General features: G+C 47.1%; 1 protein-coding gene across 1 annotated transcript; it reads right to left on the bottom strand.

Moving 5' to 3' along the window:
* Nucleotides 1-8741: 8741 nt before the first annotated feature.
* Nucleotides 8742-14970, bottom strand: LOC105805836 (L-threonine 3-dehydrogenase, mitochondrial-like). Its single transcript, XM_012638788.1, is given in 9 exon segments — nt 8742-8776; nt 8779-8880; nt 9401-9670; nt 10473-10563; nt 11550-11722; nt 11826-11975; nt 12423-12493; nt 13143-13185; nt 14787-14970. Coding segments are annotated over 9 exon segments (1119 nt in total).
* Nucleotides 14971-22378: the final 7408 nt, after the last annotated feature.

Raw genomic sequence — 22378 nt, 5'->3', positions numbered from 1 at the left:
ACTAATTATCCCTGGCAACACAGCCAGATATAAATTACTCCAGCAAGCAAAGTCCAGGTGATAGATTCCTTTCAACATTTGTATCCCTTTGACACAAAATAATTTTTTAAAAAAAAAAAGTTTTCTTGGCCTGGCACAGTGGCTCACGCCTGTAATCCTAGCACTTTCAGAGGCTGAGGCGGGAGGATCACTTGAGGCCAGGAGTTTGAGACCAGCCTGAGCAAGAGTGAGACCCCCATATCTACTAAAAAGAGAAAAATTAGCCGGGTGTCATGGCACGTGTCTGTAGCCCCAGCTACTCAGGAGGCTGAGGCAGGAGGATCACATGAGCTCAGGTGGTTGAGGATGTAGCGAGCTATGATGATGCCACTGCACTCTAGCCTGGACAACAGAAGAATACCCTGTCTGAAAGAAAAGAAGAAAGAAAGAAAGAAAGAAAGAGGGAGGGAGGGAGGAGATTTCTTGAGCTTAATATTCCTGTAAACCAGGAAAATCTATAAAATTGCCACTGTCTGCCCCCACTCCAACTAAAGACGCTTTAAGCCCCAAATGTAGAAATCTTTCTCAACTGGCTGCTTTCTGAACTCAGAAATCGAGTTTATAGTTTATTGTAACCATTAACTTTTGGGGTTTTTTTTGTTTCCATAGAAATTGTCCTACTAAATGCCTAATTACTCACACCATAGAGAAGGCTAAATCTGATGGAAGCCCACCTGTGGCACAATGGGCAACTGTTTAACAGGACTGACCTATTCCTGGGACTGAGACTAGTTCAGTGGCTTATGGGACAATCCACCAGACCAATTTCTGGAAGCCTGTGAAATTTCTTAGAGAGGGAAAATGAAAGTCTAGTATTTTTTTGCTTGGTATGCATTTTTTAAACTCTGTAAAGACGCATAAGAAACGAAGAATAAAGTTTACCTAAGGAGGTGTGGGAACTGGGCAGCTGGAGGTCAAGGGCGAACGTGAGATGTATCACGGTGTTCTTCACTGGAAGTTCTAATTCTAGGTAAACAGGTCTCAGAAATTCCCAGCTGCTTATAGAAAAGTAGAAACGTCCCATTTCAAGGTTTGCATAATGGCCACGTGAGCCCCTCGAAGTGATAACTCTCCTGGCTGGGTTACCTTGATCTGTCATTGACCAGGGACTTGTTTTCTGTCTTATCTCACTTGGAACCTGGCAGGAACCCCCAGGCCATCCCTGTAGAGCTTTTTCCCTTAAGAGCAGTGGCCCCGAGGGCCACAGAGCCAGCTTGGCTGCAGCTTCCCCTCTGGGGTCCCTTCTTCCCCTGGGCCCTCCCTCGTCTGTGGGACATTCTTCCATTGGGTGGCCCAGCATGGGCACGTCCCAGGCCTGCCTGCCAAGCTCTTCTTTGTCTAACAAGGTCAAGGGCGCCCTTGCCCAAGCCTAGCTGAACGGTTGATCCCCTGCACTGTCAGGGAGAGGTGAGGAGGGACACCTTGGGGTGTGCTTCCTTTGCACCCCACAGTCCCTGCCCCACATCCCTCCTGCCGGGCTCCCTGCTCAGGAGAACTTCGCAATCCCTGGGTCTGTTCCCTCTCTCCAGTCCCTGCCTCAGCACCGCCCTGCGGGGTCCCCAGGGGAGCCGGGAAATCGCCTGCTTCTCGCAGGCCTCACAGGTAAAGTAGAACAAGAACAGCAACCTCACAGGACGGGCCTGAAGCTTAAGCAAAAGACACACGTGCCGCCTCCTGCAAGGGAACGGAATCCACGGACACCTGCTGGCAAGGTCTGCATCCTGAGCTAGTTGGTGACTGCGCAGGACTTCGCTTTACAGTGATTTGCTAAACCGTCCATTTTTCTTTTATGCACCTTCTGTATGTATGTTATGTTACACAGTTTCAAAAAAAAAAGCAAACCTATCGAAGAAAGTGTTGGGTGCTGAATAGATGCTAGCTTAGCTATCCCCCCTGAACACCATCTCAGTTCTCTTCTTTCTTAAAAATCCCGCTGACTCTCGCCCATCTCAAATATCTGTCCTTTCCCAGCCAAGCTCCTGACAGGGCTGATCTAAAACCGCCACCTCCCCTGTCCCTCCGCTTTCCTCTCTGCAGGCGGCGGTGGCTGTCCTGGCTGTCGTGCTGAGCCTTGGCTGAGAACGCATCCTGGCTTCCAGCCGCAAACCTGGTCTCCCCACATTCCCAGGGCCAGCCCCTCGCTCCCGGCCTTTTCCCGCTGCGGAGAGTTTAACCTTCCAGCCCTCCTCAGTCTCATCCCCGCCCACCAGGGCGCTCCAGACCCGATTGCAGGTGTCAGACACAGCAAACAACAAAGCAGTATCACCTGGCCCAGCATTAGAGCTACCATTGCTCAGCCCCATCCGAGAACCTCCCCTCCCGAGAGAGAATTCTCACCTCCTAGCACCTAAGAGACCAGTTCTTCCTCCCCCTAATCCTAGCAAGTGGGTGCTGGGACTGTCTTCATTTTGCAGGTGAGGAAACTGAGGCTCAGAGACGCTGAGAAACTTGCCGTGGGTCACGTGGATGGGGGTGACGCGGTCAGAAAGTGAAAGCCGGCTGTGCGGCTCCCCGGGCCACACTTGTCCACGCGTTGCTAACTCCGTATCTAGCAGGGCAGCGTTTCCCAAACCTCCTTGCACACACAAACTGCCGGGATCTGCAAACTCTGACTCAGCAGGTCCGGCCAGCCAGAGAGTCTGCGCTCCTAGGTGCTGGGATGCAGGGTAGAGTCTGCGCTCCTAGATGCTGGGATGCGGGGTAGAGTCTGCGCTCCTAGGTGCTGGGATGCGGGGTAGAGTCTGCGCTCCTAGGTGCTGGGATGCGGGGTAGGGTCTGCGCTCCTAGATGCTGGGATGCGGGGTAGAGTCTGCGCTCCTAGGTGCTGGGATGCCGGGTAGGGTCTGCGCTCCTAGGTGCTGGGATGCGGGGTAGAGTCTGCGCTCCTAGGTGCTGGGATGCGGGGTAGGGTCTGCGCTCCTAGATGCTGGGATGCGGGGTAGGGTCTGCGCTCCTAGGTGCTGGGATGCCGGGTAGGGTCTGCGCTCCTAGGTGCTGGGATGCCGGGTAGGGTCTGCGCTCCTAGGTGCTGGGATGCCGGGTAGGGTCTGCGCTCCTAGGTGCTGGGATGCGGGGTAGAGTCTGCGCTCCTAGGTGCTGGGATGCCGGGTGCGGGTGCTGTCGGTCGGTGGGCTTGGCTCCGAGCAGCAAGGCAGGAGGGGGACACAGTGCACGTAAATGTGACCCAGCCAGGGAACAGCTGGCCCCTCCCCACCATCCTCTCACCTGGGGGGCTGCCCCCATCCTGCCAGCGCCCTCTCCCGCTAACGGTCCTTCTTCTAAGGATTTGTGGGGGTCGGAGGCTCTTCTTTAAAGGTCCTTTTGGGGTGTGGCTTCCCGGCACAGCCCGTGTCAGTGTCTCCCCTGCTCTTTCACCGTGTGGCACGCAGAGCACGTGACTGCACGTGTGCTGGAGCACCGAGGCTGCTGCGCCTGAGGCCGTGAGTCACCGGGGTCCCCGGGGCCAAGGGCCTCAGTCTCTCTGCACACTGAGAAGCCCTAGATGCAGACTATGACCACCTTCCCCCCAAGACACTCACTTCCCACACGCTCTACTGATGCCACTGTCCTTGCCACAGGGACAGCCACGCATTTCAACCTGGTTATTCGGCCAGTGTGGCCTCCCTCTCCCCTTCCTGAAATCCATCTCACAAAGACTGAGAAGCCAGGCCCTCCTGGGGTCTCTACGTGTCTTGGGTGTGATTTTGCCATAAATCGCTCCCGTGGTGACTTGCCACCCCCCGTGACGTGCTTCCCAGAATGCACCCCCGGCTTCCTGTCCGGCAGCTCCCCTTGCTAGTCTACCCAGACACAGGAGTTGCTGCTTTCTCCTGGTGGCGCGTGGGGGACACCTTGCCACTCTCCACTGTGCCCGTTCTCTGCAGGCTCTGCTCGCACAGAACTGGAGGGCTCCGTGGTTGACACCACTCAGAGTTCCCACAGACGCCCAAGGAAGGTGTCCATTCCTTCTCCGCCCGTTGCAATCCAGGGACGTTTGCCAACCACAGGCCCCAGGGGCTGACTCTGAATTGCTGCCCGTGTCTGTGGTCCTAGGAGCTCAGGGCCCTGCAAGGATCCCCGCCAGGGAGAGAGATGTCCGTGGGGCCAAGATCAGAATCGCAGTGCATCTTGACGACAGATCCCAGAAAGCCCAAAGCAGGAGAAACATCCTGGCCTTGGACCAATGCCCCACATAGCCACTGCAGGTCCTGGGGAGGGGAAGAGATAAGGAGAGGAAGCCAAAGGGGCCCGTCCGATGAAGGCCGAACGCACCGGCTTGCCTTGGTGACAGTGTGGCGTTCTCCCCACCCCCTTCCGAGGGATGGCGGCTAGCCTCATGGGCGTGCAGTGTGTTGACTCTGGCAGGAGGGTAAGATGCTATCAGCTCACAAGGTCTCAGCCTCAAGATACAGGCAGAGTGGCTGATAAGCTAAGTGGGGCCTGGGAACGGCGCCAGCCCAGGTGCGCAACCCGCCCCGTTTTCCTCTGGCACGAGCAGCACCGGGGCCATGGAGGACTGCCCAGCTCTCAGGCCTGTCACCCGGGCAGAGAGCGGGAGCAAGACAGCAAGCTCACACTACAGCCCGGACTAGAGCTGTCTGCCTTTTCGTCCACGTGCATGGGTGAAGACCCTCTAACGCCATGATTCTTTATTTTCTGGGGTGGACAGAGACCCTTTGAGACTCTGATAAAAGTCAGCACCCTCTCCCCTGAAAAATGTAACATCTAAAGTGCAGCTGGGCATTCGAGTTTTAGAACTTGGCAAAGGGCCTCTAGGTCCCTGGAGGAAGGGGAGTGAGAATCAGAAGTGGTAACCTTGGTTGAACACGGAGACAGAAGGAAAGATGGGACCCGCGGTCTCTCTGGGCCAGGGGAATGGAGGAAGGATGCCAGATCCCAAAACAGCAGTCGGGGGTCAGCTGAGCATTTTCAGGTGGTCCTGGCCTGGTCACCTGGACACGGAAGATTCCAGCAGGGGACCAAGAAGATCATTCAAGACCAAGAAGATTTTTTCTAACTGTAGACTAATGTATGTGTTCTAAGCATGGCTAAGGTAGGGCAGGCTAAGCTATGATGTTCAGTAGGTTAGGTGTACATATTCAGCGCATTTTTGACTTACATTATTTTCGACTTACAGTGGGTCTATCAGGAGGTGACCCCATCTTAAGGAGTATCTGTATTGAAATACAAACTATAAAATAAAGAACATTGCTTATTAGTGCAAAAGAGTCTTTCCAGAGAATTATAAATTGTCTTTACTGAACAGAAGTGTTGGAAACGGTTTCCACACAATTATATAAAATATCGAATGATCAACACTCAATATTACAGGAATCATTTTGGAATCTTTTATTAAAACAAAAAGATTCTTAAAAACCATTCACTCCTCCCCCTCAGACAGACTCCCATCTGTTTCAAGACTGAATAAATATGTCAGCACAGCAGTTGGTTTCCAGAATTTAGTAAACGTTGCAAAATTCATTTCAAAGCATATGGCAGATATTTAGCAAACGTTTTGGGTTTTTACCTCCAAAAACAGCTATATGACAGTAAGAAAACTAGGAATTTTATGTTTATGCTCTGTGACCCAGCGATTGCACTCCTAGGTTTCTAAGTACAGCAATTAAATAGTGGAATAATTACATCATGATAATATGCCACTCAATGGGCAATGCAGCTATTTTTAAATGACAAGTATTAAAACTACACTTAAGTTACTTGCAGTGTATATGAGAAGATTGGAGAATATTTTAAAACATTAGGTGGCAAAAATTACAAGTCTTTTCCAAACTTTTGGCAATGTTGCCTTAGCACTACTTTTATAGTAAAAAAAAAAAAAAGAAAGAAAGAAAGAAAAAAAGTTGGACATTCCGATCGTAGGTGGTATAAACATAGGAGAAAAAAATAGGATGCACACCATACTGTTAACTTGTTATTGATGGGGCTTAGAGGAGAAGACAACTTCTTAAAATTATATTTTTTAAATTGTTTGAATCCTTAGTAGAAATATTTTTAAATGAAAAGTTTTCAAGTCTTTTTTAAACACACTCATGCCCTTACTATAAAATGCAATAACAAAATGGCAATCTGGCTTACGCGAGTTAAAAATTACTATTAGCACGCACACCTACCGCGATGCCAGTCCAAAGCAATGCGGTAACATTCGCCACCCCGAACCTGCCTGTGACTTCAGACAGCGCATCTTGCCGGCAGTCGTAAGGTGGCGCTGCTCATGGGCCAGCACGAAGGCACATCACGGCAACACCACAGCGAAACACGCGGGCAGAGCTAATAACCACACCGGTGATCCGTGCAGACCTACAAGATGGAAGACATCAGAGCAAAGCCAACCTTGGCATTCGTTACTTAAAATCAAAAAACTATTTTTGTGGTTAAATCCACTTTTTCTAAGTAGCTCTTCACATCATTTCCAAATTAACCATAAAAAAAAAACAACCCTTTCTCCCAACAGAATGGAAAGCTCTTTATAGCAAACATGGAGTCATTTTGTGAGCCCCTGAGAGGTGCCCCAGATATTGAGTGTATAGACAGAAACTTTAATTTCAGTCTGAGAGTGCAAAGACGTCGGTGAATAGGAGTCATCCATGAGAGTTGAAGTATTCCTTGTTTTTTCACTCTCCTTTGTGGTTCTCCCAGAGGTGCCTTTATAGATTTAGATAGATTAAAGGGAGCCATTTAGAACGAACCCCTCCAAAGCACCCCAGTGACAAGGTCATCCTAGGAAACTGGTGGAAACGCTAGAACACCAGCGTCTACGAGACACAGGCTCTCTCAGGCCAGTTGCCTCTTCCCTTCTCGTGGAAGAATTAATTTCTTATTCCTTTAAGATAATTGAGAATCAGGAGACTTAAGAACCGTTTTTCAAACTATAAACAGTAAACATTAAAGCAGCTTTAAAACCCAATTATCCACTGGGCGTGGTGGCTCGTGCCTGTAATCCCAGCACTTTGGGAGGCCCATGCAGGAGGATTGCTTGAGGCTACAAGTTCGAGACCAGCCTGGGCAACATGGAGAGACCTCATCTCTACAAAAAACAGAAAAATTAGCCAGGCTCAGTGGCTCATGCCTGTAGTCCCAGCTACTCAGGAGGCTGAGGCGGGAGGATCGCTTGAGCCCAGGAGTTTGAGGTTGCTGTGAGCTATGGTGATACCACTGCACTCAACCCCGGGTGACAGAAGGAGACTCTGTCTGAAAAAAAAAAAATAAAAAAAGGGAAATGTGGTGTATGTGTATATACACACCAGGGAATACCACTCAGCCATAAAACAGAATGAAATAATGTCTTTTACAGCAACTTGGGTGGAACTGGAGGCCATTATCCTCAGTGAAGAAACTCGGGAATGGAAAACCAAATACTGCATGTTCTCGCTTGTAAGTGGGAGCTAAACTATGACACATAGTCACACAGAGTGGAGTGACAGACACTGGGGACTCCCAAGGTGGGAGGATGGGGTGGGTGGGGGATGAAAAATTACCTCCTGGGTACAACGTACACTATTTGGGTGTTGGGGACACTAAAGCCCAGACCTCACCGCTATAGGATACATCCATGTAACAAAACTGCACTTGTACCCCTTAAATATATTGAAAATAAGTAAGAGAAAATTCCCAATGCATAATGTTTTATTGTCATTAAGCAAATAGAAATGCCTTGTAATCCTTGACAGCTGTCATCAAATATCCCCGTGATTAATCTGTGGAACTGGAAGTTTTCCTTTCTAGCGATTTCACATGTGGAACATCCTGAGGTGGCTGCAGAAAAGTTCGATCTGTATTTTTCTATAGTCCTTGCAGCAGAGGTTTGGAGTAGCTCTTCTGAAGGCTCAATCTAGGAATGTCTAAAAAAGGCTGTAACCAGAAAGTACCCCGTAGAAAGCAGTGTTGCTCTAAATTGGTCTAGATTAGTGGGCCGTAGCTGGATTAGAATAACCAGAAGCACCTGGCTATGGGGTGGAGCCCAGAGGCCCTAAACTTAGACAAGCTCCCTGGGACGCAGGTGTTGCCAGGTCAGGGAGAGACACTCCTGGTAATTACCACTTAGCTCACTAACAGGAGGGCAGGGAGAGAGGGGCTCCCCACAACTAGTTATATCATCTTTGATATTCTTCATTTCCTCCAGATGCATCTTCTCGCAGAAAAATAAATCAGAAGTGATAATTGTTGAAGAAATGTCAATTCTCTTGAACATTATGCACGTGGGGTTATACACCCAACATTTTTTATGTTCAGATGAGATAGCGAAGAATACTTTCATTCTAGGAGTATGTCTTTGAAAGGCTTTAAAATGTAATCTTTGGTCTCTAGTAAGAGAATAATAGAGCATTAGGAGTGATATTTAAATTGGATTTAATTAAGTACAAATGTCATATAACTTCCACCTTCCCAGAAATGGCCGCTTCATCTTAATCAGGGGAATGGAAACTAATTATGACTTAAGTCTTCATTCCATGGAATGTGTGTTTAGACAAATTTAAACTAACAGCAAAGATTGTGAAGTCCTCCCACCAAACCTACAGACATTATTTCCAGTCTCCACCTAGCGGTTCAGTATGAGCCGCCGAAATTTAGTCGCATTAGCCAACTCCAAATAACGCAGGCTCCGTGGGGTCCACAACCTCTGGGTGGTGGCAGTTCTCTCTCGACAGGGGTCTGGGATACAGGAGCTTCTCCCTTAGAGTCCTTCAGTTGGCCTGGGCCACTCTGGCGTCGGAACCTGGAAGTTCAACATCGTGGTCACCAACTCTGGAAGGTCGAAGTCGTGTTTCCACCCCCAGTCCTTTCGAGCGTTGCCGTCGTCAAAGTTCATCGGCCAACTATCCGCTAGGAGAAGATGAGAGCAGCTCAAGTTATTCAGGCTCTAGATTTGCAGAATGGTCTAGAACATTCTATACAAAAGTCAAAAAAGGAAATTCCCTCTGAGTACAGCAGAGGAGCACTAGAGCTTAAGTTCGAAGACCATATTTCATGACTGTCGGGCACTGTGAATTTTCACATATTAAAATCTCATGCAACTTTGTATGGTAGGAATCTTATACTCAAAAAGGTGCTCCTGGCCACAAATTGGCAAAGTTACAGAATTTAAAAACCCAGGGCTGTTTTCATACTGCCTCGATTGCTTCCATTTTTCCTTGCTTTGTGTTTATTTGGAATGGAACCATTTCGCCCACTTTAGATACCATTTCCCCAAATCAAAGCATCTGCTGGCTCCTTCTCCAGAAGGTGTCTGGAGCCTCGGGAAGGAGCTGTGCTCTCCTTAGCCTTCGAGGTTTATGTCCTCCAGGGCTCGGTGAAGGCTGACGCTGAATTTTGGCTTCGAGACTGTTTGCCATGAGGTACCAACCTATGGCCTGACGAACAGCATCCACGTTGTACGTGATCTGGAATTCCGGCACGTGCTTGAGAACCTCCTGGGCCAGCTCCTCAGGGGTGAAGCTCATGGCGTTGATGTTGTAGGTCCTCATGGAGAGAGATTCTGCCGGGGCCTCCATGACTTCCAGGGTGGCCCTGAGGCAGTCGTCAATGTACATCATGGGGAGCCTCGTGCTAGCTTCCAGGTTGCACTCGAATTTGCCATGCTTCACAGCATCATGGAAAATCTGGACTGCATAGTCTGAAAGACAGCCCTGCCTGTGGGTTTTCTTATAACAAAACCATGCACGAGCCTCTTGGATCGAGGCAGCGGTTCTCAAATGTTTTAGTCTCAGAACCTCCTTAGATTCTTAAAAATTGAAGACTCCCAAAGAGACCTGATCAATGCGGGTTGTATCAATATTTACTGTATTAGAGTTAACTAAGAATTTTTTGAAATATTATTACATTTTAAAATGACAATGGCTCATGACGGTGGCTCATATCTATAATCCTAGCACCTTGGGAAGCTGAGGCAGACAGATCATTTGAGGCCAGGAGTTTCAGATCAGCCTGGGCAACATGGCAAGACCCTGTGTCTATTTAAAAAAAAAATAGTAGGCTGTGGTGGTGCGTGCCTGCAGTCCTAGCTACTCAGGAGGCTGGGGCAGGAGGATCACTTGAGCCCAGGAGTTTGAGGTTGCTGTGAACTAGGATGATGTCACTGCACTGTAGCCCAGGCAACAGAGTGAGACTTTGTCTCAAAAAAAAAAAAAAAACGACAATAAACCTATCACATATTAATATGCATAATATTTTATATGAAAAAGTATACATTTTTCCAAACAGAGAAAATTTGCTGCAAAGGCAGGCCTGTTTCACATTTTGTTAAGTCTCTTGTCTGTCCTGCTATCACATGCTACACAGTCTCCGGAAAACCCCACAGCGCACTTACGAAAGAGAAGAGTGAAAAAGGCCAGTAGCGTCTCAGGCTGGAGTGCAATGGTGCACTCCAGGACAACCTGCTTCATACACAAGAGATAAAAGAAATAGAAAACACTTACCAGTTGTCCCTCCTCCAGGTTGGGAGTTAGCTGAAATGATTCCAGGATATCGCAGGCATCGGAAATCTAATCCGTACCGGTAATGATAATACTATGACAAAGAAAAGACTTACTCCAAAAAAGAATCTTTTAAATCAGATAGAGCAATGCAAAGAAATAACAGCCTTTTCCTTTAATTTTATATTAAAATATACCTAAAGAAAATGAAGACTTTTAGAATCTCCAAGAGGTGCTCATTTATCTTATTTATTTTCTTCAGACAAAGTTTCGCTCTGTTGCCCAGGCTAGAGTACAGTGGCATCATCACAGCTCACTGCAACCTCCAACTCCTGGGCTCAGGTGATCCTCCTGCCTCAGCCTCCCGAGTAGCTGGGACGACAGGTGCGCGCCACTGCACCTGGCCTCGTTTATCTTTAATAAACAACTTGAGTTTTTATCTTCAAAGACTCGCCATTTTGGTGATGCATCCGCACTGTAAATACTACGTTGGCCCACAGTGGGGTTTCGAAGCTTTCTTTGGAGCGGAGGTCTGCCTGCTGCGCTAAACAGGCCCGCATGAACACGGTCCTGCGGTGCAGCCTCGGACGGAGTAGCGGGGAGAGCAGCAGGAGAGAGAGCAAGGCCTGCGATGCATCAGCCCCAGGGTGAGACGGCAACTGAATTTTACCACAAAGAGTGTAAAAAATAAAACCAAAAAAATGTTTGAAGTTTTCCATAATGAAAAGGTTTATAGTCACCACCGATAGTTAGCAATATGGGAGCCTGAAAGAGTGGTGCAGGACAAACAGGACAGCGACGAAGGGAGGCGGGGAGCCACGCACGGGGCCCTGGAAGTGGTGAGCGTCACCAGGTGCTGTGGAGAGGGGCCAGGCTGCCCTGAGCCGGTCTGCAGGAGCTACGACGCCTGCCACCTGGCAAACACAGTGAGCCCAGGAGCGACTCTAGGGGCTGGGATCAGGGGACAGGGGAGGTACCTCCAAGCATGAATCGGTTTGAGGCAAAAAGAACGAGAAAGAAAACACCAGATCGTTTTGCCCCGGTGTACCACACTCATCCACCTTGCCGGGTGACGCTTACTTCTCCCATGAGCTCCGCGTGGACCTTCGACACCCCGTAGATGGTCCTGGGCCTCTGAATGCAGACGTCAGGGGTTGGGTTCCGGGGAGAGGTGGGTCCAAAAGCCCCGATCGTGCTGGGCACGAACAGCCGCACGTTGTGCTCTGCGGCAGTGTCCAGAATATTATGCAACCCTGAAATGAACAGACATCATCGCGATCTGAAAAAAATCTCTTCTTGCCAAAGAACTGGAAAAACTGGTGAACGGATCATCTGGGGCCAGAGCCGGGCGCTTACCTGTTATATTCACAGCTCTCGCCAAGGGTACGTTGGCTTCTCCCACCGCACTGAGCAAAGCGCTGTAGTGAAACAGCCAGGTGACGCGGTTGTTCACCACGATCTCGCGGAGATTCTTGTAATCCAAGATGTCGGAATAAATAAATGGGCCTACAGGGAACACAGAGTGAAACCACAGAAGTGAAAAAGTTTGCGGTTTGAAGATCTAAATGGACCCTGCCCTCTCCCCCGTGGACTTGTGAATTTCATCGGTAGCAACCGGGTAACTAAACCCGTCGGGCGCTCCGCAGCGCTTTCCTTGTGGAAGAATGACAAGCCCACCCCACTGGTGACAACACCTAATGCTTCTCCAGTACTTGTTCGTGTCAGGCTGTTCTAAGGGCTTTATGTACATTTCTCTCTCACAGCCTTTATATAAAACAAGTATATACATTTATATAAAAATAGAAATATTTTTAAGTGACATGTTGTGCCTCAACTTCTTTAATTTATAAACCTCGTACGAGCTGTTGCCTGCCCCGATTCCGTAAGTCGCCTCTTTAACTGCATTCTCAAAATTAAAGATAAAAACAAAAGAAAGGCTTATTGATCTCTTACCACTATGGAAGACGTGATCGGGGGGTTTCCTTATGTCGGACAAAATCACATTGTCCTTCCCAAATCGTTTCCTAAAGGGAAAAATCACAGCACACAAGTTGGCAATGTCTGGGCTGTAAGAGGACCTATGAAAACCACATTAACCTAGGAACTGCAATTTGCTGTCAGCCTCCAAATGCCTCCTTCCTCTTCCTCCCCGACACACACGCCTTCCGTTCTTCTCCCCCTCGTACCTGGGCCTCTCTCTCCCTGCCCACGCCCTGTTGTCCATTTCTCCTCTCACCCCACTGCCAGTGCTGTGTCTCTTGTCTTGTCCGATTTCTTCCTAGTACCCCTAGAGTTTTTTCCCCTCCCCTCTCTCTCATCCTTCTATCTTACAACTCTCTCCAAATCCCACACGGTTTCCTTCCCGTTTCCACCTGCGCCTCCCTCTGCTCCACACAGCTGGCGGCCAGCGCTTCACGTGCAGTTACGTGTCTCGCTTTGCCCGAGTTAGGAAAGAGATAGAGCAAAGGACAGGTCTGGAGATGGGTCAAGGGCTTGCGACACGTCTGTGATATTAAGAGGCAGAATGAAATATATTTTAAACAGTCATTTAGGTACGATATCTAAAATGCTAAGGGACAAGAGGAGAGAGAAAAGATGGTTAAATGGCATCAAAGACAAGCATCACATACTTACGAACTCAGATTTTGAATTTCAAGTTTTTAGGGCTCTTACCTCAAAAGGTTAGCAAGCCCCACTCCCAGCTGGCCAAGGCCCCCTGGAGGAAGAAAAAAGTGAAACTTTTTTCTAATTATCACAAAACTGTAATAACCGCGTAAGACTATTTTTCAGTCTTAGCTAATTAGATAAAGTCCTAGGTTGAGCTGATACAATTGCTGCTCACTCCACTCTTCTCAGCAACACGGTGCAGCATTTAGAACATGCCGTGACCTTCTCCAGCTAGGATGGAGACCAACCAGGCACTACTGGTTTCGGAGACAAAACTCTCTCCAGGGTGCAGTGGCTGAGAGGAAGAGGGGAAACGGGAGCATAAGAGGAGAAAAATCTCACAAAAGCCAGACAGGGGTCTGGAATTTGGCAGAGCAGAAATTTATGCCAGGCCTTTGTTATTTTGATGGGCTCTGAAGCTTGTCTGCTATGGGTGCCCAAAACATTCAAAACCAAACATCAACCTCTGGTGGGATTATCCAGAATCCCATCCTCCATTAGAACTGGACGGAGATATGAAAGGGCAACGAGGAAGGGACAAACCAAGAAGTCGTTTGGAAAAAGGGCAGATGACTGAATTGACAAGGAGCCATTAAGAGGGTTAAACATGGCCAGGTGCAGTGACATACCTGTCATCCCAGCACCTTGGGAGGCTGAGGCGGGAGGATGGCTTGAGCCTAGGAATTTGAGGTTGCAGTGAGCCATGATGATGCCACTGCACTCTAGCCTGGGTGACAGAGTGAGACTCTGTCTCAAGAAACAAAAGACAAAACAAAAAGTGGGATTTCACTCACACACACACAAGGTGAGGAAAGTGAGAAGGATATCAACATAAAGCCAAGGGAAGAAAGCCTGGCAAGAAGGAGAGAGAAAACATGTCAATCAAAATCAGAGGTGAACTTGGGCTGACTGGAAGTACAGAGCAAGGTCCGGAGGGTACAGTCAGGTGCTAGGAATATTCAAGATAAGGAGGATCAGGGAGCAAGTCTGCTGGCGATGACAAGCTCAATGGCGACGACGAGCTCAGGCAGATGCTAATTTACCCTCTCTGTTTCCAATACCCAAATGTGCAATAACAGTTTGGGGTGAATGACGTTGAGTTTAGGTTGAGGAGTCTGGCCAAGGGAAGGGGTGCCTGACTCCAGAATCAACGCTCTACTCCTGGCACCCTTCCTATCCAGCAGCCTTCACTCCCCAAACTGATCCAATATGGAAGGGCACCAAGTTCCAGAACAGCTGTTTGGCTCCCAGGTTTTTAGGTCCTTTCAGACAACAAAAAAATATTATGCCAGAGAAACCAAGAACTGGCAAGAGTGACAAAATAAGGATTTTGGATTTGCAATATTCTAGAAAAAGCTAACTGTGGAAAAGGAAGTATCTGATCAACAAGGATAGCTGTTCTAATTAAAAATGTTCTATTACAAAGTATCTCCCATTCTGAGATCCTTTTCACAGTATAGTAAATAAATCCAGACTCTGGATGTTATCTGGTTAGCCTGCTTCTGCTGCACTGTCTGCTACAGGGACAAGCAGCACAGGGAGGATCTGATGGTATGTTACTCATCCCAAAACCAAAGGTGCAATCACACAGAGGCAGTATGGAAAAGAAAGAATCAAGCCACCAAAGTGGAAAAAAGAAAAAAAACCAACCTGTAATTAAGACTCGTGGATGGTCTGTTTCAGAGAAAGAGGCGAAGTGGAAGCTGGCATCTGCTAGAATTTGCCGAGGCGAGATGCCCAGGAACCGTGCTGGCGGGCCAGGTGCCCAACAGCCACAGGCTGGGCGCTGCGCCCCTGGGCCCATCACCTGCCTCAGCATCCTGACGACTGGCATTTTCTACTCAAATACGCTGTGAGAAAAAAGAAGCAGAGTTAACTACGAAACTCTCATTCTTCCGGCCCTTCCAAGTAAGCTCTTTAACTGAAACTGACACTAAGATTGTCGGCGAACCGGCAACGTCATGTTTCTGGATTCGGGAACCAAACTGCTGAGTTTGCCGACAGGAAGCCAGTCAAATGTGTGCTGTGGTAAAGGGATAAAACGTGGCTCACGCAAAGTCCAGGCACACAAGGATTTAGAATCGACATCGCACAATGCTGACGCCAACTGGGATCCGACGGGGACAGAGGGAGTCCCTGCAGAGAGAGCCATAAGCGCCACAGAAACAGTCAACGGATCCTGGCGGGGGTTTTACAGCTTAACTACAACTGTTACCAACGTGTCCACGCATCCATCTCAGGGTCGATGAGGCCCCCGATTAAAGAACACCGTGCCCTGTAAGTCTCCTGGTAACACTCAGATGTTGTCTTTGGAATGAACCAGACTAGAAGAGCAGATGGCCCCCAGCAACATTTAATAAGCTGTGAATAATTTTTGTTGTACTGCCATCTCCTTAGGATCATTTAGAAAAGCCATTTCCTCATTCTTTCCAAGATCACACATATTTGGTTTAGTCTCTAGCTCTTCTTCCTTGTCGGCATTACCACTGGCTGACCATGAACTCAGTCCTGGCCTCGAGAGGTCAGAATGGTCCGATTACATGGCTTGAGACGTCCAGCTTCCCTATTCTGTCCCCAACACCCAGGCAAGCCTGTCACAAGAGTAGCCCAGAGCCGCCCAGCTTGCTCTGCTGGTTCTGACAGCAAACTTCCCGCCCTGCCTAGAGATAGGCAGATCAAACACTGCACACGACCAACCTGGGCCACCCTCTCGCTCACCTGTAAGCTTGCTCCTCACAGAAAGGGTAGGTGAGCCTTCATAGCCAACTCTGATGTCCCAACCCCACCAACCATCTTATATTTTGCATTATAAAGAGAGAAAAAGTAAACAAAGCACAGTGGAAGACAGTTCCAGGAAGACCTCAATTTGTACCCAACCCAGTGCCTTGAGTAGGTTTAAGAGAGTAATTCTAAGTTAAAACACCAGAGGCAGCAACATCTTTCCTGCATTTCCTGATCACACCCAAACCCAAATTAAATAAAACAAAAGGAATATACTGTCTTCTGAAAACATATGCTTTCACACCCTTTATGGGTCACGAGGGTTTGCTCTTTAATACGCCAAAATAAGGAAGGTAGGGCCAGGCGTAGTGGCTCACACCTGTAATTCCACCACTTTGGGAGGCTGCAAGATGATCACTTGAGGCCAGGAGTTCAAGATCAGCATGGGTGACAGAGTAGGACCCTGTCTACAAAAATAGCCAGGTGTGGTGGCGCATGCCTGTAGTCCCAGCTACTCAGGAGGCTGAGGCAAGAGGATCGCTTGAGCCCAGGAGTTTGAGGCTGCAATAAACTATGATGAAGCCACTGAACTCCAGCCTGGGTGACAGAGAAAGACTATCTCAAAAAAAAAAAAGCAGGTGGGCTTCTGCTGGGTCGGTGACTCGTCCCACCAGGCCCCCAGGACCTGAGGCCCTGCATTCCAGCTAATGTCCCCAAGTAAGCGAGCAGAAGAGAACCTTCCCACCACAGGCACATCTCTGGTCTCACTGCACAGAGCCAAGGTCAGAAAGGGGGCGTCCAGGATGGGCCACTTCACAGGAAAGGCCGGAGGTTTTCCTCAACTGGCCCTTAGAGGACCACTTGGGGAAAACCATCCCTGCAGCCATGGTTGGCACCTGAACCCAGGTCAGACCTTTGCTTCTTAGAGTCACTATTTCAGCGAGTTCAAAGGGATACTGAGTATAGAGTTAACACGTTCTGCAAAAATGTTTTTAAAAAAGGGATACTAAGGAAGCCAAGAGACAACTGGATTTCCCAGAACATTTGAAACTCAAAGACTATCCCCAATTCTCAAAAGCAAAATGATAAGTGGCCATAGTTGAATTTTTTTTTTTTTTAAAGATTGAAAATACTAGAGTCAAGTAAAAAACAGACCTGCAGAGAGTAGAAAGGTACAATTGCATTCATCTTTTCTTTCTCTACAAGGAGGAAACATGAAAGAGGCACCCAAACAATTCTTACTTGAATATAAAGTGTTTCAGTTGAACAATATGGATAATTCATAACTGAGTTGGTTCTTTTTATTCCACTATTATTAACAGCTAAAATGTTCTCTGTGTGCCACGGGCTGAGTGCCTTGCTGCACCACTGCACTTAACTGCGGCAGCCACCGCCCCTCTAGAAAACCCAAGCAGCACTGTCGCCCCTACTATGGGATTGCTTTAACAGTGCTTGGGTATTAAAAACAAAAATAAAATTTAAAACCCTCCAGCGATCTACCGCATGTAGCTTTTTTCCTCACTCCTGCAAAGGTACATTTAATATTCTTAGGGCAGCACTTAAGTTTTTTCGTCTCAAGACTCCCGTACACTCTTAAAAACTGAGGACCTCAAGGAGCTATTATTTACCTGGATTTTATCTATTAATATTTACTGCATTAGAAATCAAAACCAAGAAATGTTTAATATTTTTGTTCATTCATTCAAAAATAAACATGTTAACATATTTTATAAAAATGACTATTTTCCAAAGCAAAAAAGATTTAGTAAGAAGAATGCCATTATTTTACATTTTATAAATCTCTTTGATGTCTACCTTAATAGAAAACAGGTGTATTATCACATCTGCTTCTGCTCTCTATTCATCTGTTGCTTTGGCTGAAGTATAGAAATAAAAGGCAAACACACAGCAAAGTAATGGAAAGAGGAAATGGTATTTCATAAACCTTTGCAGATAATCCTAGATGTTCATCTTTGATACTCTTATAAAACTCAAAACACGGCAGTTTCTCAAAGGTTAGTTGTGATGTGGAATCTGAAATCTTATCAGTGAAGCTTTTGTACCTTGCTACATTACACTAATGCTTTTTAAATGGAGCCCTAACTCCTGCATGATTTTGTAACTCCCTGCATTGGTCTTTTAGAAAACATTGGTTCAGTGAGTTATGCACATCTTCCAAATGTCAGCACACTTCACTATACAATACGAAAAATTCCTATTGGTTAACGTCACCACTGTTCTCATCAGAAAATCCCTAAGTATTGGAAGCTCACAGGTGCTCAATACGAATTAACTGGCAACGAATACTGTTAGTTGTTTCCTTGAGGTGACAGGATCACTTACGCAATTTTTAGAATACATCAACCAGTTAGCCAAGTATGAATAACCACGGTTTGTCAGTTATTCAAGCAAAAATGGTGTTCTATGCAGAAAAGTGGCCAGTTCCGCTCACAATTCAAGCTCACAAATGCCCTACCTCAAGACAACATCACGCTTGGATATGCAACAAGAGCGCTTTATGGGCGATTCCATGCAGCACAGGGCGTAGTAAAAAGATACGTACTCAGAAGTCAAAATTTAACAAAATCAATCATTTTTACCTTTGATCAAGGACATTCTCAAGTAAGGCTGGTAATTTTTTCTTTTATTTTTTTATTGAAAGTATGCGGCAGTAAAGAACAGACTAGGAGTACGGTTTGGTACCGCCGCCCTGACGCACACAAAGGCGTAGGAGGTTTACCTAGCTTTGCCTGGCACCGTCAGTGCAAATGCAACACAGCTGTTCCTGAGTAAACCATAAAATTCAAAAAAGTTATTCGACACTTTGAATATCTTGGCACTACCTGTGTTTGCTGTCAAACATTCACTAAAAGGATATTCTTGCGCGACTGCTTTGGTACTGATACCAGAACACAAGCAAAATGACAAATCTAGCCATTCTTCCATTTGTAAGGCAAAAAAAAAAAAAGAAAAAATACACTTCTACAGTCAGGCTAATAACTCAGTCTTCACGCCTGCAGCTGAATCTTTAATTTGGCAAGTTACTTTATCATTGGAAAGTGGCAGTGTTGTGACTTCTTTCAATGCTTTATCATCTAAACAAGGCTTTAGTGTGTGTTTCTCCAGCCAATGTGACTTGATAACTTATCCTGTTGGACGCTTCAACTTTGTCATTTCTAGTTTGAAAAGCTGTAACAAATAATTTTAGGCTTTTTAAAAGGTCATAAAATCTGCAGGTAAGCTAGTCGATTCATTTTTCAAAGTGGTTCTGTGGCATAAGACACATGTGGTCAATTACTGACAGCTATAAAGCTAAGGAAAACTTTTTCCATTTCTTTTTTAGTTTTGCCCATTTCTCTGGAGTAAATTCCTCTGTTCCCTGAGTCAGGGAACTCGGATATGTTTATTTCATCTATTTCAGTATTTATAGGCACAGATGGCGTAGCTGTGAATTGAAAAATCAAGTCTTCTAATATCCCCTCTTTTAAGCCAATCACCTACCCTTAAATACAAAAAATAAATTAATATCCTTTTAGAGTAAAATATTAAATTAAAAAATAATTTTACACCACTAAAACATTTAGAAAAGTTTTCAAATCAAGACTACAAAGTATACTTTTTGTCATTTTTCCATATAGGCACAGGAAAACTCTGGGATTTCAAATTAATGACTTATTGAAAGAAAATGAGGTCACAGAGATAATAACAGGTATAAGCAAAGACAGCTAGTAAATGCACAGAAGCACTAAGAACTCAGTTCTTCTCTGAAAATGCACATAATTATACCTTAACTCTACTACCTTAGAAGGTTCTAGAGAGAGAAGAATACCTGAGCACATATCTCATTACCCATCAGAGGAAAAGCTCACTGCAAGTCATGTAGCCCCTGGAAAACCCCACCACACGCTTGTGAGAGAAAGAATGAAAAAGGCAAATGGCATCTTAGTAGTCTTTTAAAAATAGTCTTGACCTCATGGACCCTATATAGGGTCTCCGGGACCCCTCTCTAACCCCACATTTCCCAGATCACACTTTGAGATCAGCTGTTCTAAAGTAAAACTTGCTTTGCCAAGACTGTTATTAAATTTATATAGGGAAAAACCATCAAAGAAGATTCTCATCCCTCCTGCTTTAAAGATCAAATGACAGTCCATAAACTTTCTCTCCCAAGCGCCTCCTTGAACTGCAAGAGATGAAAAAGAACAGATCAACAGACTCTCCTCCACACACGTTTGCTGAACCCAGGCCTCTTGAGGGGGGTCATTACACGACTTCTCCCACCTCTGGGTGTATACACTTATCTGCACAAGCAGCGGCAGAACTCTGAGACAGCGGTGTCACCAGGAAGCGAGGGGTGACGGAGATATAGACGCAGAGCTCAGCTGGCGTTGGTGATTGCTGCACATGGGTGGGTTTGGGAAGGCGTCATGGATAATACCGAGGTCTCTAACTGGGGCTGCTGCAAGCACGGGCCTCCCGGAGAAGCAGGTCAGGTGAGAAGATGAACGAGTTTGGTTTCAGACACGTTGGTTTTAGGTGCCCGGAGACAACACGTTTGCCTCTCCCAGGAAGCCGTGGCACATGTCACGACTCACTCAACACCATGTTCAAGAAGCAGACAGGAAGGAGAAACCATCAGGGGTTTGTCTACACCACAAAAAATCAAATGCCCCTGTCATCAGAAAAAAAATTACTTCCATTTCTTGGGGCGGAAAAAAACTTAATTCAATTGTGATTGCTCTGAAGATAGGTGATTCTGTTTTAGGAATATTAAAGAAAATTACCATTTAAAAATAGGCCTCTTCCCTGAGTTTTTCACCACTGGTTTTCCTCGATGTTCTTGCTGTCCCGAGAGCACCTAAAATTTCTAGCTGTGATCATTCTTAGCCATGGAGACAGTAAATAAAGACATTATTCTAAGTGAAATAAGCCAGTCACGAACAGACAAATGCTGTATCATTCCACTCATGTGTGTTCTTCAGAGTCGTCAAAAATCTTAGTGTGGTGGCGTGGGCCTGTGGACCTAGCTACTCGGGAAGCTGAGGCAGGAGGATCGCTTGAGCCCAGGAGTTCAAGACTGCTGTGAGCTATGATCACAGCCCTGCACTCCAGCCCGGGTGACAGAGCAAAGACCCTATCTCTAAGTATATATACGATGTAGTAAAAAATCATAGAAACAACGTAGAAAAGTAGTTGGTTGCCAAGGGTTGGGTAGAGGGGAGGGAAAATTAGTGTTTAATGAGCACACAGTTTCAGTTTTGCAAGATGAAAAAGCTCTGGAGATGTGTTGCCCAACAATAGACTTGAGGTTGAACTGTGTGCTTTAAAATGTTTAAGATGGTAAATCTAATGTTATGCTTGTAACCATAATTTAAAATTAAATAGAATTTAAAAGTATCCAGCACCAAGAAATAGTCTGCATATACATAATACTGCTGAGGAGCTAGAAAATTCGCCCAGTATAGATCAATAATGTCCCCAGACTCCCGGCAGACCCCTGCCGCGTCCAAACCCCCAAGCCCTTGTCCCACTGAGCCTCGTCTTTCCTTGCAGCCTCAGGGTCCCCTTTGTGCCCAGCCCTCAGGACGGGCCTCCTGCTCTGCACTCAGTGAAACCCGCGGCTGCACCGATGGCCACGCCCACCGTCATTCTCCCAGGCTTTCCCACTATGCCTTAAGGAGCAATGCCGTTTACCAAACACATCTGCAAGGCAGTCTCAGCGTTATGTTCTCTGGTTCATTAAATAATAGTAAATGTTCCTCCAAATAGTAATGACCCAAGGAAAATTCAGGCACCTCTTAACTCTTTAGCACTGACGAAGCACCTGCTTTCCTGAACTCTTATTTAACCCTCACAGCAACCCTGAAGGTGGAATCTTTTCCGCATTTTGCAGGATCAAGTGACCAGTCCAAGGCGGCCAGACACTACTGACCAAGAGGAGACACCCCCTGGGCCCAGCAGGGGGATCTTCCCCGCCTCTCCCCAGGGGAGCACCGACCAGCCCGGGTTCAAGGTGGGCGCCGCGGCCTCGCCCTGGGTGCCTGGGCAGTTACCTAGCCAAACCTCAAGTTCCCGGAAAAGAGCAATTTCAGTACCGCCACAGGAGGCTGTGCAGAGGGTTTAATAAAAGCAGTCAATCCATGAACAGCACTTGGCAAACTGTGCGGTAAAGGCTCCATCCACGTTAGTTTTTTATTTTAATTTTTGAGCCAGTAAAATCTGGGCTCTACGTGGGGATGATCCGAAAGCCAGGAAGGATGGAGAATACCTCCCGGAGCTCTAAGCGTGAGCCACAGAGGGTCTCAGAGGGAGGTCCGGCCCTGCAGAGCTGGCGTCTCCCTCCTCTCGTCCCCAGCCGCCCGGAGGGGGCCCCGCGGCACCCGGGGCAAGGGCCAGCAGCGGACGCGAGGACCTCAGCCCGGACCCCGAGAAGGATGTGGGGTCCCCCCTTCCGCGGGAGACGGCTTCCCATTGGACCCGACGAACCGATTGTGTAGGAACAGCCCTGCCCGCCCTGTTCC

The sequence above is a fragment of the Propithecus coquereli genome, unplaced genomic scaffold, assembly GCF_000956105.1.
Source record: "Propithecus coquereli isolate 6110/MARCELLA unplaced genomic scaffold, Pcoq_1.0 Scaffold1347, whole genome shotgun sequence".
In the NCBI taxonomy this organism is placed as follows: domain Eukaryota; kingdom Metazoa; phylum Chordata; class Mammalia; order Primates; family Indriidae; genus Propithecus; species Propithecus coquereli.
This window is presented reverse-complemented; position numbering and strand designations above follow the sequence as displayed.